This window comes from Xiphophorus maculatus, chromosome 15 (assembly GCF_002775205.1).
Source record: "Xiphophorus maculatus strain JP 163 A chromosome 15, X_maculatus-5.0-male, whole genome shotgun sequence".
In the NCBI taxonomy this organism is placed as follows: Eukaryota; Metazoa; Chordata; class Actinopteri; order Cyprinodontiformes; family Poeciliidae; genus Xiphophorus; species Xiphophorus maculatus.
The window spans coordinates 6,768,531-6,792,931 of NC_036457.1; the positions used below are offsets into that span (position 1 = coordinate 6,768,531).

General features: G+C 35.9%; 4 protein-coding genes across 6 annotated transcripts; 2 read left to right on the forward strand and 2 right to left on the reverse strand.

The window, feature by feature from the left end:
• Positions 1–1,974: 1,974 nt before the first annotated feature.
• Positions 1,975–4,492, forward strand: LOC102235657 (protein yippee-like 5). 2 transcript variants are annotated; one of them, XM_005803095.3, is made up of 3 exons: positions 1,975–2,064; positions 2,916–3,064; positions 3,543–4,492. In XM_005803095.3, exons 2-3 carry the CDS (start codon positions 2,924–2,926, stop codon positions 3,762–3,764), a joined length of 363 nt encoding a protein of 120 aa, XP_005803152.1. In that variant the 5' UTR covers positions 1,975–2,064; positions 2,916–2,923; the 3' UTR covers positions 3,765–4,492. The 2 variants fall into 2 exon arrangements, with proteins under 2 accessions (XP_005803152.1, XP_005803151.1); XM_005803094.3 differs by having other exon boundaries at positions 1,982–2,121.
• Positions 4,493–5,289: 797 nt separating this feature from the next.
• slc35a1 (solute carrier family 35 member A1) lies at positions 5,290–11,808 on the forward strand. The gene is made up of 8 exons (XM_005803096.3): positions 5,290–6,106; positions 6,350–6,530; positions 8,644–8,803; positions 9,896–10,048; positions 10,122–10,188; positions 10,276–10,452; positions 10,531–10,665; positions 11,102–11,808. The coding sequence occupies exons 1-8, from the start codon at positions 6,097–6,099 to the stop codon at positions 11,239–11,241; spliced, it is 1,023 nt and encodes a 340-aa protein (XP_005803153.1). The 5' UTR covers positions 5,290–6,096; the 3' UTR covers positions 11,242–11,808.
• Positions 11,809–11,814: 6 nt separating this feature from the next.
• rars2 (arginyl-tRNA synthetase 2, mitochondrial) lies at positions 11,815–19,445 on the reverse strand. Of its 2 annotated transcripts, XM_005803142.3 has the most exons (20): positions 19,306–19,445; positions 19,141–19,214; positions 18,937–19,039; positions 18,604–18,687; positions 18,415–18,515; positions 18,273–18,328; positions 17,855–17,938; positions 17,702–17,778; positions 17,373–17,531; positions 17,185–17,291; positions 15,620–15,715; positions 15,406–15,466; positions 14,658–14,734; positions 14,078–14,202; positions 13,341–13,408; positions 13,140–13,249; positions 12,390–12,485; positions 12,234–12,308; positions 12,068–12,131; positions 11,815–11,982 (listed from the first exon to the last, which is right to left on the reverse strand). In XM_005803142.3, exons 1-20 carry the CDS (start codon positions 19,339–19,341, stop codon positions 11,896–11,898), a joined length of 1,740 nt encoding a protein of 579 aa, XP_005803199.1. In that variant the 5' UTR covers positions 19,342–19,445; the 3' UTR covers positions 11,815–11,895. The 2 variants fall into 2 exon arrangements, with proteins under 2 accessions (XP_005803199.1, XP_023203587.1); XM_023347819.1 differs by having other exon boundaries at positions 11,815–12,131.
• A 741-nt stretch (positions 19,446–20,186) lies between these two features.
• Positions 20,187–23,945, reverse strand: LOC102236332 (akirin-2-like). The gene is made up of 5 exons (XM_005803097.3): positions 23,445–23,945; positions 22,895–23,029; positions 21,912–22,061; positions 21,754–21,825; positions 20,187–20,834 (listed from the first exon to the last, which is right to left on the reverse strand). The coding sequence occupies exons 1-5, from the start codon at positions 23,614–23,616 to the stop codon at positions 20,824–20,826; spliced, it is 540 nt and encodes a 179-aa protein (XP_005803154.1). The 5' UTR covers positions 23,617–23,945; the 3' UTR covers positions 20,187–20,823.
• Positions 23,946–24,401: the final 456 nt, after the last annotated feature.

Here is a 24,401-nt window from a genome sequence, read left to right on the forward strand (position 1 = left end):
TTGATCAAATGTTCCGAGATTTTGTTATGATATGTTAGAACAAAATGTAATGAGAAACATTGTTCCTTGATTTTCTTTCTCAGTTACAAGATCTGTAGAAATTTTTACACTATCTTAAATCCTTAAAATAAAGGGTAAAGAAAAAATGGAAGAACTTGATTTGATTGTTCACTCACTATTTGTTCATTATTCAAAATATTTGACTTTCATTAGAGGTTTCTCAGTTTTATATGTCTAAAATAAGACATCCCCAATATAGTTCTGAAATAAACATACAATTGTTAATAAACAAGCATGAAACATCTGTTTTTGTCAGCCTAGTAGCATAATTGCCTGAGGCCTACAGGACTCAGGCAATTATGCTTTAGTCTGACATTATGAATAGAAACAAGAAAAGTTCATTTGCACACATGGGTGGAACCAAGAGAGATGTAAAAAGAAAAGGTTATCCCATGTCTGAGATTACAGATATCAGACTGACAGTCTACCAGATGGGTGGTACAGATTACTGCAAAGTTCACAAATCTGATCAAAATTCAGATTGAAAGCTTGAAAACTGCATCCACCACCTCACTGCTGGAGATTGAGCAGGAAAGCCCACAGTTATGAACCTTAAATGTACTTTGCTGTTGTGCATCTTAAAATTAATCCTTGTATAATTACAGGTAAATCACTTATTTAGATGTTGTTAATCACAAAAGATAATCTATTGCTTGGGAGAAAGGTTTGTTGTCTGATGTCATAACAGGTGTGACTATCTTGATCTTATAGCCAGTTAGAAAGTGCTGCTTGGTTTGATTGATGCCAAAGTGATTTAGAATTATCGCTAACTGGCACGCCAAGCGCAGCTCAATAGCTCCTAAATATTTATCTTGGTTATTAAAATGATAAAATGAATAGATGCAATTAAAGAATGGACCCAACAAAACAGGTAATTTATGTGACAATAAATGATAGATTTGTTTCACAAGAGTTTGGGACAGGTTTAAAGGAATGCCTAGCTATGTTTTGATCCGCTGGATATTTTTGCAATGTGCTGGTACGGTTGCTAATGTAATGTACATATTATAAGCTATGAAAGATCATACGGGTATTACAGTGACCCTTTTTGTTTTTTTCCACATTTGAAATATGGAAAAAAGGCAGGTGATTCTTTTAACAATCATAGAAAAAACAGTTTTTATTGAACATCTTCAATTCAGTTCAATTCCAAAACGCCACATTAATTCCAGAGAGAAATTAAATGTTGTAATGCCTTTTAATATATAACTGCAACAGAATAAAAAACGTACAAAGCATTTATTTTACTATAAAGAGTTAAGCACAAACTTTTTACATAACAGCAGCATCTATCACAGCTTATTTTTTAAACCATAAAATAAACTGCTAACGTTTTCACCGTGAAATACATTTTTGATGTACTTCCTCTACATGACCGGTTGTCAATTCAGCTTCTTGCTGCTGCATATCGTCCTGTATCGCTGTGAAAACATGTTCTCTGCCCTGAATGATACAAATGGTAAGCTAATAATTTTCAAACTATAGCAGTTATATTTTATTTATATTGCTTATTTCTGAGAATGAAAACACAACAAAATGCTCGACTCCTTTAACTGAAGGGCTTTAACTCAACCACCCATCCCTTCTCCAAACAAAGATTGCAACATGTGGCAATTCTCTGTGACCAATGAGAGGATTGGGATGCTTCTACGTCACAAAATGGGAACTCTCGTGCTCGAAGTAAAGTTATTTGTACAAGAGGAGGTCTGACTACCAAAGTAAAAGAGCTTTTTTTAATAGACCAAGTTTAAAAAAGCAACACAGGCAGTGCAGACATTTAAATTTTGAGAAATTCTGTCAAGTGTTATTATCAATATAAATATAAAGTCAATTATTTATTATATTCCAAAATAGATTCGCTCAAAATTTGTTTTTGAAAGTCTTCAGCGGAAACTCCGACTGACGTATTTGCTAAATTTACGTTCGTCGTCTAGGACGCTGTTCTCACGAAAACAAAGCAGAGAAGACAAAGAATTATAGTTTTCTAGAGGATAAAGGCGAAGAGTGAGTTACCTTTCGATTTGAAAATACTTTTCAGTTATCGTCTTTATAAGTTACCAGGTAAGATATTGTAAGGTCACCTTTTGACTGTTTGGCATTTTGATGTAAACATTAGCTCTAAGTAGAAGCATGAAAAGTACGATGTCATTGTTTTAGACTGTTTTCTGATTAATAATAGGGCATTGCCTAAAGTTAATGTTTATCATTATGTACATTAGTTCGCACAAAAACTACAGATTTGCAAACGTCGAGTGGAAACTGAATTACAGTGATGTAGCTAGCAGTAAACCAGGCCCGAGGTTGCCTTCACGTGATCAATATAAATTCAGGATAAAAGAGTGTCACAGGTTAGGTAGCGAGTGGATTGTTTCAAAACGTTGATACTTTATTATTATTGCAGAAAATCATCTGTTTAATATTTCTGTTGCTCATCAATCTAACTAAAAACTGTGATAAAAATATTCTCAGATATGTTTGTGTTTAAATGTCCAAAATGTAACCAAAACAGGATACAGTTTAAGGCTAATGCCATTATTGAACCAAGAAGGAATATGTTTAAAATGGTCTTGTGTTATTCTATGAAATATTATTAAAATGCAGATGAGCAGCTAGAAATCTCAACATCATAAAAAAAATGATGAAATGAAGTTGCTATTGGCAGTTTGAGCAGAGGACACTGTAATGTTCAAATCAATCAGATATTTGCATAAATCTTTGAAGTACAGAAGTTGATCCTATTTAAACAAGCATCTGGTATTATTCAGATGTTTTGCTGCCATTACATTTAAATGGGTGAGTTTTCCTTTCTTGGGTTCTGCTTCTTCTAAACTTGAGCTTTGCTTTTGTCCCACCAGTTGAGAAAATGGGACGCATCTTTCTGGACCACATCGGCGGGAGTCGCCTCTTCTCCTGTGCCAATTGTGACACCATTCTGACCAACCGTGCTGAACTCATCTCAACGCGCTTCACAGGGGCAACTGGCAGAGCTTTCCTCTTTAATAAGGTGCCTATGCGCATCATGGTGCTTGCATGACAAACTGTCGAAATGCTGTACTGCAGAAATGGAAATTGATTATAATTAGTATCCTTTGACTTGTATATTTAATTTGCATATGCACTTTACCTATAGGAACATTTTAAAATTTTCCTATTGAACAACTCCTACCTTAATATGGCTTTTCCACATAAACATTGCACAGTGTTTAATAGGAAAGCAACAAAAGACACAAAGATAAAAAATAAATAAATAGGACGCGAATAAAATGGGACCAAGGACAGAACCCTGTGGAACTCGGTGCTTAAAAGTTACAGATGGAACGTAAAGTTCGATTTTGAAGAAGAAATATGGAAAAACATCCAACATTTTAGCATTCAGACAAACAGCTTTTACATATGATTTCGGAATCTCATTGTAGTTTGTTGGGGTAAGTCAATTTCTTATTCACAGTCCAGTGATAATAATCACAACTGTTTCCCTTCAGGTTGTGAATCTGCAGCACAGCGAAGTGCAGGATAGAGTCATGCTGACCGGAAGACATATGGTGCGAGACGTCAGCTGCAAGAACTGCAACAGCAAGCTGGGCTGGATGTACGAGTTTGCCACCGAGGAGAGTCAGCGATACAAGGAGGGCCGAATAATCCTGGAGAGGGCGTTGGTGAGGGAGAGCGAAGGCTTTGAGCACGTTCCATCTGACACCTCTTGAGTTTCTCTATCTATCGGTGTGCTTACAGTCATGCAGCTTTTACCTCCAGCAGTAGTACACACCCTTGCATGGACAGTGATCTTTTTGTGAGTAGAGCTGCACCAGAATAAAATCCTGATCTGGGTGTTTGTGGGAAAATCAGAGTTAAGGGTGAACTGTGTTGCTGTTTTTGCCCATTTCAAATTTCCTACAGATTCATTGCATGCCCAGTAGGCTGCAGTGTTGTTTAGGTTTGGTGGGAGGTCAGCTGTTACTCCCGGATGAGGAGGATTTTCTCCTAAATTACCGTATGAAGCTCAGACAAAAGTTGGGCTTTAAGTTTAACAACTGAAACAGTTAAGATTATTGATGCATTTTTGCTCCAGTTACCCTTGTTTAAAGGGAAAGTAACAATTTCTTTTGAAACACATATTTCTAGTTCTTTTTGGTGTGATTCTTTGCCTATTTTGTTATTTATGCTGTTCAGAGAAACAGTTGTTAGTTTGGGCCTGTAAAATGTTATTATTTTAACTTATTGCAATAAAATGCATTTCACCAAACAAACATAACATGCTTTGCATCTGTCAGTTTCCTGCAACCAAAATTTGTTATTTAAATGTGGAATTCAGTGCACATCTAATACAAAGCTTGTCTTTCAAATATTACATTAATTTTTTGATGCCTACTTCATTTGTATTGTTTCATTTATTATTTTTTAGAATACCGTAATAAAATCCTAGTTATTCCAAGAATATGTGGTGCCATGCTAGTCTTTCTAGACAAAAAATAAAGCAATTGAAACATTCTTATTACATGTCTTAATGGACAGAGGTGGGACCAAGCTACTGTTTTTCACATCATAAATAATTTTCCAAGTAAAGATATGCAAGTTAAAGTGACGTCCAAGGTAAGAGATTCGGATCCCAAGTCAGATCCAAGCCCTCAACTTTAAATTCTGCACTTTAACAAGTCAGTTGAACAAATATGTAATTTCATCTTTTAGTGATAATTAAAGCTTTTTAGAATTCATGAGCTGATATTTAAAAGGGGATTTTGTCTGCCAAAACAAACCACAAAATAATTGAACATCCAATTTCTGTTTTTCACTATGAATTTTAATCAAAACAACCACTAAATTGAGAAAGTAAAGAGCAGACTGATCAATTATAATCATTTATTTCCATGCAAAGTAAAAATTATATTTATTTTTTTAATATGTTTATTAGATATTTTGAACATTTATAGAAACAGAGAAAAGGAAAGAACAATAACAGGACAAAACTTATACAGCACTGATACAGAAAACAAAACCGGAGGCATGTACATAAATTACAGCAATCATATGAGAAAAGTAACCAATTTATACATAAACTCAAACATATACATAATTCGGATTCACATTACTGATTTTTTAATTTTGAAGTATTCAAGAATACGTTCCCATCTTTTTTTTAAAGCATAGAATTTCCCATTCAGAAAGTATGTCAATCTTATATGCATTTATTTTATTTATATTTATCTTTTCAACCTACAACTATACAAACATTCCAATGTATTAAAAACTTATTGCTAAGTAGGAATACTTTCTTTATATGTTTCTTTGGCAACTTGATTTGTGGTAAAGCAAACACAGTAACTCAAATCACAATTCAAATATGACTCAACTGGCTTTAGGTTCATATTACTGCATATTTTTATGCTTGAATAATTTATTAAATCTGTCTGCTTATTATACGGGGAATCGTGGTTTTAGAGGGTGCAACCCGACACTTTATAGATTTGGTTTTGTTAAAACATTTTCCTTCCTACTCACAGTGGTATTACTTTATGTTGGTCCAACATAAAGTAATCCAAACAAACATTCTGAAATATGCAGTAAGGTGACAAAGAGTGAAATAGTTTGAGAAGTGTGAATTATTTTGTAATGCATTGCAGGGATCATTTGAAAGAGATCAACTACAATATATTGAAGCTGAAGATATAATATTTGCTCATCATACTTTTATCTTTTATGTATTAGTAACCTCTGACGAAGAACAATTCCTAATATTAAAAATAAAACGTTTCTGTTTCTTATAACAGCCTAAGTAATGTTTGCAAAACATGAATTATTTCAATTAAACATTTTTGAGCAACCTGTTCATCGGGATAGACTGGTTCAGAATGCAAACGCATCTTTCCGTTGCATTCTGGGAGATGTAGGAGGAAACCGGAAGTGAAGTTTTTTGTTGTGCTGCTGGTTTGGCCACTTTAATCGTTTAACTCCTGGTAGCTCTTCTGGTATATATGGCATGTAACAGGGGGAAGGTAACTGACTTCATTTCTTCTAGGACGGACATAAAGTTGTACGAAAATGGCCGTAGGTAAGTCATTCACCTTATTTTTTTCCCCTCTGTAGTTATCACACTCTAGCAGGCTAGTGCTAGCTGCCGTGGCGTTTAGGGCTGAAGTAAAATTAGAATAAAGTAAAAAATATTCGCAACTAAAGCTTCTATAATACAGATCACTGTTCGCGCCACCGTTCTTCTTCTTAATAAAGTATTAACATTGAAAATGTCTACATTACATGCTATAAATAACTACATTTTGAACGTTTTTCTCCGCAGAAAACGTGAGTGTGGTCTTCAAGCTGTACTGCCTGGCAGTGATGACGCTGGTGGCAGCTACGTACACTGTGGCATTAAGGTACACACGGACCATTTCATCAGGGGCCCTGTACTTCTCTACCACAGCGGTGTGCATCACTGAGGTCATTAAATTAATTCTGAGCCTTGGGATGCTGGCTAAGTAAGTGTTTATCACATTTGATACAGTGCTGGATATATGTATTTACGTCTCTTTGAATTAGAATATAATGGAACATTTTATTTCAGTAAATAAATGGATCTTATATGAATTCTCTACACATTGAAATATTTTAAGTGTTTATTTATGATCAATTAGATGATTATGGCTTACAGCTAGTAAAATCCCCAAAAATCAGTCTCTGAAAATTTGACAACTATTAAAAATATTACAGAAATGCTTACAGAAAACAGCGTATTCTCCTAAAGATAATTGTTAAAGAAGCTAGGTGTTCAGAGTGCTGTATCAAATATATTGATGGAAAGTTAAGTGGAAGAAAACATGCACTAGAGAAAGGAGCAGTAACAGGCATAACCTTTCCTTTGAAAGGATTGCTAGACACAATCAATGATATAGAAGAGGAAAATTAACAGGACATGATTTGCAGCTGGAGTCTGTGTTGCAAAAGCCACCCAGCACAAATATATCCAGGATTTGATTGTTTCATTCCATGTGACATCTGTCTCTGGTTCCAGAGACCGAATCGTCTTTCCAGGAATAATGAGGAAAATCACTGGTTTGTTGCTCAGTGGTGTTTTTTGTTTGTTTGTTTTCAAATTTCAAGCTCTATGCAACTGTCTGAGAGGACATTTTAGATCACTTCCCTTACATGCTTTATGGAAATTCTGATTTCATATTTCAGTGCATTCTCCTCACTGTCAAAAACACAAAAACCGTATTTATTGTTCTTAGTCTCTGAATGACAATTTGATTGGTTAGCAACCCTGCCTGACCTAAACCCACAGATCTTTTATGGGGACCTAACAAGATGACAGAAAGACATCAAGCGCACCAATGTAGATTAGCATATGCTGCAATTAAAAAGAACCTTTGACCTCAATACCTCGGCTGTGCCGCAGGCACACCTCCTCCATGCAAAGCTGAATTTATACAGTTGTTCATGCGTAAGTTTCCCTTGCTGAGTGTTGAGTGCATAACCTGCACCGTACATGGATTACCATTTGCCTTTAAGTTGATGTTCTCAAAATTGGATTACTAGTGCAGTCTTGCACAGTGTGTCCCATTTCAGACCTTCAGGGGGAAAGGTCTGCATGCTTCAGATGTTTCCCTTCATCAGTGTTCATAGTTAGAATAGAGATAACACGTGTCCCTACAACTATATTATAAGCTGTTGTGCTTCCACTATTTAACTGACTATGCACCCTAAAGTTTATGGATATAATTCAATTCAATAAAATTGAATAAAACTTTATTTATCCCAAAAGGACAATTAAATTAAATCAAATGCCTTTGATTTCACTCCAAAAGTTAAATCAAACTTTGGAGTTTGATTTAATTCCAAAGTTAAATTAGCTTGATTTAGCTTTGTCATTTAGACATATAGCTTTAAATGACATTAAAGCTAATTCGATTTAGTAATGAAGGGGCATTTGGGACCAGCTTAAATGAGGTATATGTGCAGATGACTTTCAAAGATTTTTTTGGTTTGTTTTATACATTTTATTGTACGGCGTCTACATGGTATTTAAAATTCTTAATCAGATTTTAATTTTTAAAAATTTTTTCCACAACACCCTTCAGAATACTTCTTAAATATTTCCAAGATCTGTACACTTTTCGCCACTTAACTAGTTCTGTATAGTTTGGGCAATTTCAGCCAACATTTATCACATTCTGCTCATTCAGGACATTACAGGTTTGTCTTTAGGCATTGACATCTTCTATGGTTTATGAAATATTTGCCTTTTTGTGACACTCTTTCCAAACCTAATCCCAACCTTAATTTCAGCCCTCCTTCCAACGCTCTCATAGGTGTCTATTAAACTTTTTTTTTTTTTTGCAAATTAAGCTATTCTAAACAACTAGCTTTTCCCTACTAAAAAGTGTGTCGTGCACTATCATGCTTTCATAATAGAAGCAGAAAAATCTTCTGTGTTTACAATATTTTTCTCAAAGCAGAAAAACTGAGAGCTGCTAAACTGGTTCTTCTTTTTGGTACAATAGGATCACGTTATGTATTGTTGCCATATTTGTTCTTCCATAACTGTGCTAAAAAAAACAATCTTAATTGTCCTGTTTTTTTCAATGTCTCTAGAGAAACGAGTAGCATCGTACGGTTCAAGAACATGATAGTGGAGCAGATCATCTACAGCCCAAAGGAACTGCTGAAGCTGAGTGTGCCTTCGTTAGTGTATGCAGTTCAGAACAACATGGCCTTCATTGCACTCAGTAACCTTGATGCAGCAGTTTATCAGGTAAGATGAGCTCTGTTCTTCCAATTGTAACTAACTTGTAAAAAAAAAAAAAAAAGAGTGAGAGAGAGACAGAAATTTCTGGAATCATGTCCATTTTATTTTTACATGTTTTGACTACTTGTGTCCTGGGACAAATTGCTAAAGAGAAAAGACACTTTAGAATATGGACATGGACATGTTGAGTTAATTGACACAAACAGGAGAACTTACACAACTAAATTGAAAGTCTGTCACTGGTATGAAACTTACCATGTTATACAGGAAGTAATAAAAACAAGTAGAGCAAATAAATGCTGTTAGAAACTTATAGTTTATAGGAACCACACTATCTTGGGTCCAGAGATGGTGCCTGAGCATCCATCACTTATACAGGTCCAGGGTCAGAAGAAAAGGGCAGCCAACATCTCTGCAGGCCTCACACATCCTGGACACAAACTGTTTAGACTTTTACCTTCAGTTCAGCGCCACAGAGGAAGTTTGCAAAGCCCAGCCATCACAGAGACTGTTTATTTCCTCAGGCTGTATCTCTGAGCGCAATGAACACTTTATGACTCCGAGATTAGTCAGCTACTCTGTTGTAAAATGAGATATGAATATTTGCATTGTCATATCTCCTCTGTTTTTATATATAACAGCTGCAAATACATGTACATGCTGTTCCTTCATCCTTATTTCATGTAAAATTTCCAGATTTATGCTTGATGTTTATATTCTGAGTGGTTTTTTTTTCAGTCATAAAGTTAAATTGTGCATAAAAGCTGATTGTAGGAACAAGGCTGCAAGAACATCTTTGATAAATGGTGTTATTTTATTTATATTATATTTATATATTATATATTTATAATAATATAAATATTATTTGTATAATATTTATATTATTATATAGTTATATTATTTCAAAATTATATATTTATAGTATTGCCATTATGAGACAATAGTTTATTATTACTCTTATTTCTTTTTAAGCTAATAAACATTCTGGGCTTCTGGATATAAATTTCCTTATATCTCTAGTGTTATCAGGATATGAAATGCTTGTAAAGCTTTACAAAAATGCCCGTCTTTAGATCGGTTTTGTGTTTTGCTGTTTAGGTGACTTATCAGCTGAAGATCCCTTGCACGGCCTTGTGTACAGTCCTCATGCTGAACCGCTCTCTCAGCCGGCTGCAGTGGTTTTCTGTTTTCATGCTTTGTGGTGGCGTAACGCTGGTTCAGTGGAAGCCTGCAGAAGCTACCAAAGTTCAGGTACGGTTGCCATCAGGTGTGTTTTGTCTGTTCTGGTGAGGCTGTGTTTACTAGTTTTTCTTTTCTGCTGCAGATTGAGCAGAATCCCTTTATTGGGTTCATGGCTATTGCTGTGGCTGTCCTCTGCTCTGGATTTGCAGGTAAAATTGAGAGCTAGACCCTTTGAAAGAGACAGATGTTTTTAACCCATTGGTTAAGTTAGTTTTATTTCTCTTTCTGTAATCAAGGTGTGTACTTTGAGAAAGTGTTGAAGAGCTCAGATACATCCCTGTGGGTCAGAAACATTCAGATGTACCTCTCTGGCATTGTGGTGACCCTGATTGGAGTCTTCATCAACGATGGAGAAAAGGTCATGGAGAAAGGCTTCTTCTATGGCTACACACCATGGGTGTGCTTGGTTGTATGTAAGTATTTGGAAAGCCGCTGATGAATTAAGTCTAAAGTATTAAATTTGTTTGACACTGCTTCTGGTGCTTTTGCAGTTCTGGCCAGTGTTGGCGGTCTTTACACATCCGTAGTGGTGAAGTATACGGACAACATCATGAAGGGCTTTTCAGCTGCAGCGGCCATTGTTCTCTCAACAGTTGCATCTGTCCTGTTGTTTGGACTGCAGATAAGTATGTTTCTTTCCCACACACACATTATTAGCAGACTGAATTAAGAATGTTAGCAGATTCTAGCCATCTCAGTACATGGGAGCATTTGACACAGAAAAGGAATCCAGCTTTAGGATGTTTAAGGATTAAACAGTGTAGTACATATGCAAACAGGTTATTGAGTCGGTAAATGACTGACAGCCTCATGTAATTTGCAGAATATCATTACTTTATGTACTTATCTTGTATTTAAGGTAAATATTTTTGGTCAAAAACCCCAAAGTCTATGGCTAGCTGGTGTAATTTTTAGGAAAATCTTGGTTTTTAGAAAAGTAAATATTCTTATGCATGAATACTTTTAAGATCATCGCTTATAAACAAAAGTTAAGAAGGTTTGATATTTTTTTTAAATGCCTTTTTGGTTTTTGCAAACTAATTTTATTTTCTTCTTTTGCAGCAATCACATTTGCTTCTGGAGCGTTGCTGGTGTGTGTTTCCATTTACCTCTATGGACTTCCAAAGCAGGACACATCCAAAGTGACCCGGCCAGATAAAGCGACAGACTCCGAACTTAAACAGAAACTAATCAGTGTGTGAGTCACAAACTCTCACCAAAGGACTCAGAAGAATCATGTATGTTTTCTGTTGACCTGCAGGACTTCATGGGGTGATTAGAGAGACATTTTCCACATCAACACTGAACTGGGTCCGCACTATGTTTGGTTAAATTTGCTCCTCCCTTCATGCACATGGGATAGATGATTACGCTTTGAATTAACAGCTATTTCAACATAATCTCTCTTTTTGTGCTACAAGAAGTTCAGCTGACACAAACAGAGGGGTAGGTGGCTCTTAGTAGTTTCCTGATTGTAACGTTTTTTGATAATCTGAGGAAGTGGGTTGCGGTCTGTGAATTAATATTTAGTGAAGTACTACATCTGTACAGGAGGCACATAAACAAGACAACTTCACATACTGAAGGATATTCTTAACTGTGCAAAGTGTTATCAGAGGTTCAATTAAAGCCTGCAGGTGCATAGGAGACATCAGACTTAAAAGGACAGTGCATGTTTGATTTTTATTGAACCTCTTAAGTGTCTTTTGTATCAATGTTTCATTGTGTTTTTAACTGTTATTCTAAAACGTATTAAATTGTAGACACGGTAGAAGTTTGTATGCATTTTTAAATTTTATTTGGAAAAATATAGGATTTTACATGTATTCACTACCAAAGAGCTTTAAAGGTTTAGTTTACATTTTTTGAACTGGTGTGATTCCAAGTATTCTCATCCCGCTGGCCAGAACGGAGCGTGCTGCACTGAACAGTCGTAACCTTGCCTGCATAGTGAACAAAAAGACATTTTAAAATGTTTTTATGTAATTTTGCATATTCAAGTACAGTTAGAAGTGCTTTGTTATAAACCTGTGCAACATCTGGAGGACTTCCTTTCACTGGCAGCTCTCTGTGTGCTGAAGCGATGAAGTGGCTGTAAGGTACAGAGTTCTAATAAAACTATGAACAGGTGTGTCTATTCAAAGTTCTGAACCTTTGCAGGACTAACCCTCAAACCAAACATCCGGTTCCTTACCTCAGCTTCAGTAAAAAGTTGACTAGGTATTTGGGCTGCAGGTCCTGGTCCGACTGATACAACACCTCATCGTAACTACAAACGGATTAATATTTAACTGGTAGATTGTGATGTTGTTACAGTCTTCCACAGCACAGTGGAAGGTTGTATGCTTACCGAAGGAGGTGCTGAAGGATGGCGACACCGGTCCGGTCACACAGGCAGGATGGGTTGAACGCAGCTGCCTCCACACCTTCATTCCTCTGCATTAGACTGCCAAAACATTACAGTTTGTATGATTGATTTATGTTATACGTCCTGTTAGTCCTGTTTTTTCAAAAAGCAAAACTACGGATGGATTCATGACACACAGATATTTCAAGCATTTACTGCTGTTAATTTGATGAATATAGGCATAGGGTTTCTTAGAAAGTTGGAATATTTCACAAGATCAATTAGAAGATTTTTAATCAAACAAATACACAGAAACTCTTTTGGTTGTGGGTTCCTTTGGATTACATAATTGCATCAATGCAGCAGGACATGGAGGTGCTCAGTCTATTGAACAACCTGAAACTGCACCAACCGCAGCAGTTAAAGTAGGTCTATAAATCATTACTGAACGTGAAAACTTCAATTCTGTGCCTCTCCATCCAGACCCTGGGACATTACTGCACTTTTTCCTTCCACTAAACATTCAATTAATATCTTTTGATACAGTCAGCTTTCTTTAGCAATTATGTTTAGTGTTTTACTCTGAAGTGAAGGGTATGAACAGCATTTGCTGAATTCAAGTCAGGAGTCTTTCCCAAGATTATACAAAATAACTTTTTTGTGATTAATTTTGTGTAATCATCTGTAAGCCATAATATGAATCATACTGCTATAAATAACCATACCTAAATCTTTATAACAACTCATGCTTACCTGCAGAGTCGGGCATGTGTGTATTGCAAGAAGACCCCAGTGTCACCTTGAGCCTGCAGCATCCGATCCCAGTCAAATTTATAATCAGACCGAAGGGGACCTTTAAAATCCTGTTAATACAACAGTGGGAAAAAAATCATTTTCCTGTCAACAAGCAAAACAACTCGTGGGATTTTGTGAAAATCTATTGTGATGCTTCACCTGGACTATTAGTGCACTGATTCCCACTTTCTCTGCTGTGTCTTTTGGGTTTTCCAGTTCCTTCGTTGCTGTGGAAAGATTGATTATGGGTGTTACTGCCTCAAACTATTTCACTCCTACTAAATGATAAGCTTCTTATTCTGGTCATCATTGTTTCTATTTTAAAAGAACATGCTTTTTATTCCCATATTAACCACAGCAATTTAGATGAAAAACATCTAAACTGTCACTCCCAAGATTAACCTGATCAATACATTTTCAGAGTGAGTCTGCCATGAGTTGTGAAAGAAAAGCCAACAGTCTGCTATATTTGTCAGTTAGTGGTGGAAAAATTTGATACTTTTTTATGTTCTCTATTTTTATTGTTTTTTTGTTTTGTTTTTTGCCAGCAATTAGAGCACATACAGCATAGATTAGAAAACAGTCTGTTACCAATTTAACTGAAATTAGTTCTGCAGAAGCAGGATCTTGCTTCTGTTCTGTAGGACTGTCAGAATGCTGCACTGCAGGACCATGCAGACCAAGTTAGATTATATAAAACATGCAAGGGATCACAGAGACTCATTAATAACTGGAATATACTAAAAAAAAATTTTTTTAAACTAGATTTGTGATCATGTGCTGCAGCAGTATTACTTTTTTTTACAAGTATAAGTACTGAGATCCAAGCATGTAGCAATATTTAACAGCAGCTAATGATCTGAAATGCTAAATTACTTAAATGTGGACGGCCTTACTATTGGATTGGTTCATGTTGTGGAGCATCCTGGCCCGAGCTTCGTCCAGCACATCCTCCAGAAACACCACCTCACCCGTCCTGGTCTTCATGCCCTGCACCAGGCCGAAAGACACATGCCGACACCTGATAACACAACCACACCTAAATATGAATTCAAATTTAAAGCTGTTGACTTCTACAAGATACAGTAACATGAATATCAATTAAATTAAGGAAGCACACACATATTTAAAGAGCTTAAGCTATTTTCTAGAGTATAAGGAAACTGAATTATAAAGAGCTGTTAACTTAATAAGTGGTATATAGAGAAACAGTCACATGTAATAGGAATAAAGTGTTTCTCACTGATTTGCTTACAGGCAATAATGTTACTGTTTTGTGTCAGTCTTTATGAAACATTTCTGAAGCCACTCATAATCAACTTCAGATGTGATTTTATAAAGTCAGGACATTCTGGGATTAAGTGATTTATTTCCTGGTCATCTTGTTATTCCTCTTGGCTTTCTTGCCAAAGGTGGAACATGTTCTGTACATCTGCAGGTACAGATGTACAGGATGCTGAGGCACACAGTTATTACCTTTCAGCCCAAGAATTCCCCATTGTCAGGAGAATGTGGAACAACTGGTTGAAGTGATTCTCCTGGCTTTTGTCTGTCTGAAAAGAAAAGAAAAAACAGATTAACCAGGAGAATTAAATGGTAGTTATGCAGGTGGAAAATGTGAGTTGGCAGTTTAAGATCTCCACACACAACTGACCATACATGAAAATCAGGTTTTCACACATAGTGAAAACCTGATTTTTTGCATTTCAAATTTCTATAGTTTTTCAGGTTCAAATTTCTATTTTTTTCTAGCAGTTTCTAGAACATTCTGCACATGTGTACACAATTTTCACCGTAACTGCTTAAATTGTTGTCTTCTGGAGATTATACAAATCATGATACAGCACAACTGAAAAACCACTTTATCCAGCTATAAATGCAAAATTCTTTAAAGTACAATTTGCAAAGTTTGCCATCTTTTGTAAAATACGTTGTTTCACTAGATGTGGTTTAAGGACAATTGTTTCAACTACATTTTCTTTTTCCATACTTATCCAGACTTGAGAAAACAGTCAAACAAAAATCCAGACTTTTCAAAACTATGTAGGAACCCTGACATCTAGATACATTCATAGCTTCTTAAGGCACAACGTCCAGAGAAGGTTCATTTCATTTAGGAAATTCTCCTATTTATTTAATGCAGCAGATGTAGACAGAAACCTAATTAAAGCAACATGAAAGAAAAAGTAGATAAAAATAATAACTGATTTCTTTCAGCTCTTACCACATAAATCATATCATCAAAGCAGTACTTTTCCTTTCTGCTGATAGCTGCAGCAATGTCCCTGTGAGAGAAAACATTTCAGTGCCTTAATCTAATAATTTCAGATTTCAGAATAAAACACATTAAACATTCACTAAAACAACCTATGCGCTGATCTGCAGACCCTCTCAGAGGTATACATCCTGTGCTGGGTTTAAATCTTGCTTGCACTTACCTGGTGATGTAGAGGGTCGTTCCGTCACTGCGGAGTATTGTACAGATGTTACTCATGTCTCCATTTGGGGAGAGATCAACCACGCTGGTTCCCTTCCTGTTAACACAATAATAGATACATATATAAATTATACATGCAAAAAAAGAGAGAAAAAGTCAAAACATAATAAATACAACAAACCTGTTTGTCTCTAGCAAAATTATTCTATATGGTTACACTTTCACTGTTCAGCATCCATAATTAATTTTCAGTTTGACCACTGCAGCATTGTCCAGACCGTAATTAGATGAAGTCCTTTGACAGGGACGTGGTCGAGCTTGCTGGTAATTTTCTTGGCTTTTTAAACCACCAGTTTTTTCCAGATACAGGAAAAAACAGGTGAAACAGCTGAATTCAATTCACAATACTACTTAAAATCTTTTTGTTCTGCACTGTTCGCCTATTAAATCAGCAAATAAATGTTCGAAGGCCCACACTACATCCCTGCATGTGGACAATGGATAATTAAGTTTACAAACATAAAAAAGACAGTTCAGTCTCTGCAAATGGGGTTAAATCTGCTTGGTAATCAGATCTCTGTTTAAATCAAATTAAAACACAGTCAACCAAGGTCCTGAGATACTAGTCCAAAATCTAACCTTATTGTAAATGCTATGCTCTTCTGGTGGGTCCTTACGAGGCTCAAAATAAATAAGCTCCTTTGTCTGACAAATGAAGGTCCAGGAAGTAATCATCACACTGTAAGAGCCTGTAATCGATTACTAAGATACTATTTTGAACCTTTAATGAAAAGACAGAAAAACAGTATCATCAGAAAACAATATAATTACTTTCTAGAAATATTCTTTAGCTGTCTACATTTAAAAAAAGGCATGACAGAACACAATCATGAGGTTTCAGGAAAACATGACCATGCAAAAAATGTTGGCCACTGATTGTTTAAATTAAACGTAACGCTTTTAGCACTTTTGGGCCTTTTTTCTAAAAAAAAAAAAAACAACAAAAAGAAAAACAGGACAAGTAGTTTTAAAAAATATTATTATTATTTATCTACACCTGAACATAAGACCTAAATGTATTTCATAACCTTAAAATGAACCCTAGGCAGCTGTTGCCCTGAACCGTGTTAATACAAGTTGCCACCAGGGGCTGGCATCAGCACATCTGTGTCTCTAACAAACCAGAGAAAATGACTTTTTTTAAATCAAATGCTAAGTTGAGGCATGAACAGTATGGTACTTAAATATTCATATACATTTACACCTAAATGTTCAGCAATTTGAGATGTCTTTTTACAAGCTTACTGTTCTTGTTCAAACATGGTCATTTCCAGATCATGAAAACTTAAGAGTAATGACAACTGACAAATTTTACTCAAAACCCCCAGATCAGTCCTTGGTGATTTAATATGCTAACAATAGTGATGTCAGGATGCATTCACCCTGATGTCATAGCTGTGCACAACAGGTTAGGAGAAGCATAATTCAATCTTAAATCTAATACATTTGCATCAGTGCCATCCCTAAAGGCCACAAGTGCAGTTATGAATGAAGGCATCTACATACTCTGAGGTTTTCAGCAGACCTCGGCTCTGCAGCTCCCGGATCACCTCCTGGGTTTGGGCTTGGTGAAATGACTCCCCGCTGTATACATCAAAGTGGACTCCTAACCTCTGTTGAAAATTCAAAAAACAAAAAAAGTCTGAATAACCTCATGTTTCACACTGAGTTTGTGTTTCAGAGAGAGAACTGACCTTGTAAATATGCTGATACTCTTTCACTGTGATCTCCCGGAACTGTTGCCATAATGACATGGCCTGGTTTTCATGCTGCTCCAGCTGTCTAAAGAAGTCTTTAGCTGCAAGTTTGATATCTTCACTGTGCTCCGCTTCTTTGTTCACTTGAACATAAACCTGAAGTACAGAAGACAGCAAATAATACCATAAAATCCATTGTACTATGAATCCAAAGGCAACAGTCAACTGTCTTTTAGAACTGAAATCTGTGAATGAAAGCAAATACTTAATAAATATACTCAAATTCAGAACTAAAAGCAAGGAAGGAAGGAAAAAAAAATACCCACCTCAAACAAATGCTGTAATGGATTTTCCTTTAATTTTTCCATGCACCCAAACCTGCTAAATCCAGCTCCCAACAAACCTGAAAATTCAAGTCAGTTCACATTTGTCAAGTAGTAATTTCACTTCCAGGAGCATATGTGGCACAACACACTCACCAAACTGCATGCCCCAGTCTCCCAGGTAGTTCATTCGGATAACATTGTTACCGAGAGATTGTTTCAGGTTAGCTATGAAGTTACCTGAAAATGCAAAAGTTAGATTTATTTTAAATACATTTTTAATCAAAATGATCACCTTACAATTTTCCAATACTTTCAACTTAAAAAAAATAATGCATATTAGCTGTGTATTTGTATTTGGTCCTCTACTCCTAAATAACATCCATAGTCACATTTTCCCTTTGTTATGTATGAACCATTTTGAAAACCAAGTCTCATTTCTCTGCGCACTACTTTGTGTTAGTAAAATAAAACTACAGCTTAAGTTTCAAAGGTTCAAGTTGTATGAGCGCTTTTCCTGGGCATTATGCTAAAGCAGAAATGTATGCAAAATAGATACATTTCTCAAACTCACCAATAATCGTTGAGCGCAGATGCCCAGCATGAAACTTTTTAGCAATATTTGGGGAGCTAAAAAACACATAACGTTTGTGTTTTAAAATCAAATTTTAAATATATTAAAATACTTCTTATCAGACCCATATATCTAAACCCACCTGAACTCCACTAATATGGTCCCTCTCTTCAGAGTTTCAAAAAGTTCACTATTTAACCCAAAGTTATTATTCTCGCCTTTCCCAAATGGCTCCAACAGTTTCTGAAACAGAAAAGGTTGAAATGTAACAATCAGAAGAATTCAAGACTTTTTGTTGGGCTCTCTGGGAGTCAGGTCAGTGCAAACAAACCTCAGCAAGAAGACTGCGGTTTAGTTTAAAGTAAATCAACCCTTGTCGAGCTGAAATCTCTCCCACCACGCTGTCTGGCTTTAGCTGAAAAACAGCGTAGAACAAATAAGACTAATGAGATATAAATCAGAAACATTTGTTTATGTGGCACTTTGTGTTGGCCTATAAAATAAAATCCAACTAAAAGATAATGACGCTTGTGTTTTACATAAATACAAAGTTGAAAAGGATAGAAAATATTTGCCTTTTTTGCAAGACACTGCATGTGATGTCACTTGTCATTTTCACTCTTATTGGAGCCTATTCATATTCTGCTTGCATTATAAATCTGACCTGGGCAGCCAGGTTTTCTGTCTGCAACTGAAGATCCCCACTGGAAGCCAGAATCCCGTTGACTCGTAATGTTTCAAGTGACAGCCTGAAGTCGGCACTCGGACTAAAAAAAACATAACAATCCTGGAGTTACGCCTGAGCAGCGAAACAGCAAACATGAAAGGCACCTGCAGACTGGGTGCAAATTAAGTAAACAAACTTAACCGTTTCTTTAAAACAGGAACAGCAGTCAGAGCTGGGACAAAAACATCCTCAGACTGTTGCAGCGTCTTCGCAAGCTGGAAAATCAGACAAGCAAATAAACGGACCATCTTACAAGCTCTGAGATATTGTGTATAAAACTTAGACGCGTCGTTTTGCCAAGCTTACCTTCGCAGCAATTTTTCTTCTAAAAAAGCAAGTCATGCTTTCTAAGCATAAAGCCAAACATTAACTATAAACTTCATAAAAAATATTACATTTCTACACGACCTGTTCACATTGGCAGAGATGTCACACTTCCTGCTTAACGCTGCTTCCGCTCCGCTCGTCCAATCACAGCCTCAGTTTCGGCAAGGTTTGCTCGATTTAGTGTTCCCGTCCTACCGCCACCACTTTCGTCTGAAACAGGAGTCTGCAACTTGCAGACTCAAGACTTTCCATAATGACTTTATAATGAACTGATGCTTTTAAATGCATTTAATTATTGAATTAAGTTTTTTAAATAACTTAATTTCAATATCTTCAGTTCATTAACAGTTTTAATGAACTGATGCTTTTAAATGTAGTTATTCAATTACTGAATTAAGTTAATTTAAATAATGGGATTGCATTTCCGCAACATAATGACAATAGCTGCAACGTTTTTAGATCTTTTTTTTAAATGAATTGTGCTTTTATTCCTCATGGGCTACATCCATTCCCTTATAGTAAGTTATTCTTCATTTTAAAACCTAAAAATAAAAATTATTTAAAAATTACAAAACTTTCCTACAGTAAATATGAAAGGCAGTCCTTTTTCAAAAGATTATGTAATATTTGAAGCCATAAAGCTTTATTCAGGTGGACTGAGGTCAGAAAAGGTAGGCCTAAAACATGGTAAGATCTGTATTTATGGGATAAATTTCACAAATAAGTCAATTATTTTTCTTGTATACATCTGTGCCTTTGTTAATTTATATTTAATTGTATTAAATCAAGTATAAAATTCAATACTTCAAGAAAAATAAAAGGACTTTTTGCTAAAGAAAAATTTAGAAAAGCAGTAAGAATATGTTTGTGCCAAGTTTTTATTCATTACATTTGAATCAAAGCCCCTTTAAACCTACAGCAAACATAAGTCAGAACATTGGAATACAGTAAACAAAGTCAAGCCAAAAATTTTAAAGAAACAAATGAAATACAGTGTATACAAATGTACAAGTCTAAAAGTAGTAATAACCGGAACACTTTATACAATGTTGAAGAAAGCCAAGACAACTGCTGAAACTCAAACCCAGTCAGAGAGCTGCCTTCTTTCCACTATTCGGTCTACAATCCCTTTAAAAAAAAAAAGTAGACATAGAAAAGCTGTACAACTCACATCCTTGGTGAAATAACTCAAAAGAAATAATAAAAAAGTTAAATCAAAAAAGGCCAAGTGTGTAATGACAGCCTTTTATGAAGGCATCAGAGGAAAGCCAAATGCAACACGGCAGTCAAGAGGCCACAGGCAGTCTCTGAGACATGTTGGCAGCACGAAACTCTCCTAAACCCTCTGAGCAACAGCAAATGTTGATGCCAATAACTGATGCCTGAGACAGTGAGTCCACAGAGAGGCAATATGGCACAGCAAAAGTCCAATGAGATCCACCAAGTCCCTGGAGTAGTTGGCAGCAAAGGGAATATCCCGAGATTAGAAAGCAGGACTCAGGAGACATCTGTAAGAAAAACAAGAAATAAACATTACATTATGCATCTGCATGGTGTGATCTCACCAGGACACAATGTATTTATTTATAAGAGGCACATTTTCAGCTGCATTTTCTTCCTACTGTCAATGTTCTAGTAAAGATTTCTACCTAAAACTTGGCTTACGAGGCAAAAAATAAATTTTTTCTTTCTTTTGGTACAATAACGTACAACAGATGTGAGCAAAGAAAAATATAAAAGGACTTTGTTACAATCTGATGTTATTTTTAAGCACTACAGCACTTTGTCAACCTTATAAAGAAAAGAGAAAAATCAAGAAATACATTTAATAAAAATACACACTTCAGTTTTTATTTTTGGTGTTTAAGGTTTTTCCACTTCTGACTGAGACAATTGATTCCGATCACACACTATTATGACTTCATCTATAAATCAAATGATAATATGAAGTCTAAACACATTAACCTCTGGCCAACATGCTATTCATTCTTTGCAGAGAGAGGAGCTATTCCTTCTACATTTGTTTTTCTAAAATATATATTTTTGTTGATATTCTGTTATACATTCATATGCTATACAAAGTTAGGGGGGAAAAACTGCACAAAAACTATTGTTTAGCAGTAATTTAATTGTTTTATCTGTGACAGATATCAGCCTTGACCTATACAGGATAAAGGACAAAATTCAACATAACGTAATAAAACAAAAACACTTGAAAATGACCAAATTCTTCTCAATCTTGTAATGAGAACCTAGTGCCATCTTACCTTATAGATTTCATGAGCAATTAACATTAAGAAAAAATAAATAAATTGACTTTCCCTGACTAAAGAGATTAAACATGACTTATGACAAATTCTTGACAGTGGAGTCGGTGTGAAGACACTAAAATGGGTGAGAAGACTTTGTGATGTTACGGATACTTACAACTCGCAGGCTGCTCTCCAAACCTTCGCATCAGCTGGTCATGTGTGAACTTGACGAACGCATCGTATTGCTCTGTGAAAGAAGGAGCAGTTTCATCACGTCAGCAAATGTTGTTACAAGAACTCTAATAGTATACCATACATTTTTTAAAATCGCACCAGCAAGTTTTGTCGTCAGAATCTCGTCGTATTCCTCTCGGATTTTGTCCTCCTTCTCCTTCAGTAGTCTCTCGCAGATCATCCCAACCTGTCTGAGGGAAAATAGTGGCTGCTCCTTCCTGGTGGGAGATGAGGCATCTGAAGAAGTACCTGTGAGGAGCATCAACATAGATAGCATGAAAAATTTCACATATTTACCACCAACATCCCTGAAACACTGAGCAGGTCTGGCTTTATTATGCTGAATTAAAGGCAGGAGAAGCTTCACAGAGTTTACAGGAAAGTTTAGTTTTTTCATGTGAGTTCAAGTCTCTGTGCTAAACTTAAGAATCCTCAAACAAACAAACAAAAATTTACATAAATACATAGTTTGAGAATCAAGGTTTTAAAAAGCTCTTACAATCAGCTACAAACACCATCATGCCATTGACAGGACAGGACATGGTCTGTAATTGTCCAGTGGTAAAAAATCGGACTTTTTTTTCATGGAGTGCGCCATAGGAAAAAAAAAAGCTACAATATCATCATAACAGCAACCTATCTGTGGCATTTCTGCAGTTTATTATGAAGCAAGAGAGAGTAAGACTGAAAGAAAAACAGAAAAGTTGCTCCATTTCAATCTGACATGGAAGATGTTGAATTTGGAAATGTTTGCAATCTTTTGAAATCTGAGTCAAAGTAAGGATCTAATGTACCTTCTCTTAGCAACAACAAAGCGCAAGCTGTGCTGACTGATAAATAAGCTGCTAAAGAGAGCTAAAAATGTCAGATTCATAGTTCATTTATTTGAGATTTCAAATAATACCAAAAACTAACATGCAACTGTTCTTTCACATCTGCCCTCAACACAAATACTGTTCACAACATGAACTGGGTGTAATTTTCACACACACACACAAAAAGACTTAGAACTGGAAGTAGGAGAACATTATAAATGTACAAAATAGACTAAATCCTTATTAGAACATGGACATGGTGTCTACCTGGTAAAGGAGACCCAGCCTGGCTGTTCTGCAGATCCAGAGGACAGCAGCTGTCTGTCTGCTGGAAGGCGCTGTCCAGGTGTCGACGTTTCTGAAGGCGTTTGTACTCCTGTTTTATGTTGTGTAGAATTTGTTCTAAGAGAAGATAAAGTACGGTCCATAAATAAAGAAATATATTTAAACTAAAGAGCTTTATTTGTACAGAAATAAGGAAAGTCGGAGTTCACACACCTAATCCAACTAGGAGACTTTACAAATTAGCTTAAATAGCATGCTAGCAGGAGTTATACATTTCACACTTGCATTACAGTAAACAAATTTCTGGAAGATTATAATGTACGCACATTTAAAAGTTCATAAGCCACAGATGGTTCATATATTTAAGGTAACTGAAAAGGACCACCACAATGGTCATCTTTTTATACTACATGCACACTTTACAGTAAACTAATAAGGAAATGATAAACGAGTTAACAAGCAGCGACCATGTGAACATTATAAAATTTAACATAAGTAACACTGCCAAGTTGTGTGTCACCAATTATCATACCTGTGGTCAGTCTAGACGAGACCTCCCCGAAAGGCGACGGTTCCATACGCAGATATTTCTGTGGGGAAGATACCGGCGACATGACCGGCGCACATCTCCTCCTTTTCGGGGAAGCCTGGCTCATTAACGGATCGAAATCCAGAGTACGTTTCAAAGTAGCCCCACAAGCCATTATACCTTAGTTATATCAAACACAAGCGAAAAGCGAAGCCTTAAAAGTGCCTTGTCTCCAGGAAGTAGCTGGCCTGGGCCACGGTGCTGCTAATGCTAACTACAAAAAGAGCAGCGGCGATTCAGGACTCGGGAAGCCACGCACCTTTTTATGCTTATCCCTGTCCTCCACTGATAAATTTTAAAAAGTATAAATAAGAGATTACATTACCAGATAATCTCAATAAAATAACTAAGAAAAAACAGCAGCACAAACCAGGATGAAACCAGATTTTAAGACTAAGTCATACGCCACAGCGATTGCAACGGTTCGGAGAAGCTTCTCTTTTATTATCCTTCTCTTAGTTAGTTATGAGCATGCGCAAGAACCTGAACTGGTGCTGGAATTTGTAGTTTTTTAATGAACCTTCTCTCACTTCTTTATATTGTTTGAAGACTACGTTTCCCTAAAGGCCAGGGAAGCGTCTTTTTTCAAATTTGTTTTGTTTGTTGGGATATCCACAAATCAAAAGCAAAGTTTTAGTTTCATTTAAAATTTAAAAAAAGTCATAGGATAATTAATTAATTAATTGAGTCTTTGCATATTATTTTTTTAATTAAATAAAATATGTTTAATAAAGACATTTTATGTGTATTTACCCGCGTCAAGAAATGACAAGTAAATGCGCATCACCTACCGCTGGTATTGGTTTCAAGTATTTCATGTTGTGAAATTTGTAAATTTGTTCATGTGATTTATTTTTTTACAATTTGTTTTTTATTATTATTCAAAGTGAACCTGCATAT

Coding starts and splice junctions, on each gene's coding strand:
- rars2 (XM_023347819.1), bottom strand. CDS start 19,341: ATGACTTGCTTTTTTAGAAGAAAAATTGCTGCGAAG. Junction 18,329..18,414: donor ACCATATTAGTGGAGTTCAG/GTGGGTTTAGAT, acceptor TGTGTTTTTTAG/CTCCCCAAATATTGCTAAAA. Junction 17,779..17,854: donor AGACTGGGGCATGCAGTTTG/GTGAGTGTGTTG, acceptor TTGAATTTTCAG/GTTTGTTGGGAGCTGGATTT.
- slc35a1 (XM_005803096.3), top strand. Junction 10,049..10,121: donor CAGAAGCTACCAAAGTTCAG/GTACGGTTGCCA, acceptor TTTCTGCTGCAG/ATTGAGCAGAATCCCTTTAT. Junction 10,453..10,530: donor ATGGGTGTGCTTGGTTGTAT/GTAAGTATTTGG, acceptor GTGCTTTTGCAG/TTCTGGCCAGTGTTGGCGGT.
- LOC102235657 (XM_005803095.3), top strand. CDS start 2,924: ATGGGACGCATCTTTCTGGACCACATCGGCGGGAGTCGCCTCTTCTCC. Junction 3,065..3,542: donor GAGCTTTCCTCTTTAATAAG/GTGCCTATGCGC, acceptor GTTTCCCTTCAG/GTTGTGAATCTGCAGCACAG.
- LOC102236332 (XM_005803097.3), bottom strand. CDS start 23,616: ATGGCTTGTGGGGCTACTTTGAAACGTACTCTGGATTTCGATCCGTTA. Junction 22,062..22,894: donor GGCTGGGTCTCCTTTACCAG/GTAGACACCATG, acceptor TGCTCCTCACAG/GTACTTCTTCAGATGCCTCA. Junction 21,826..21,911: donor TCTGACGACAAAACTTGCTG/GTGCGATTTTAA, acceptor CTTCTTTCACAG/AGCAATACGATGCGTTCGTC.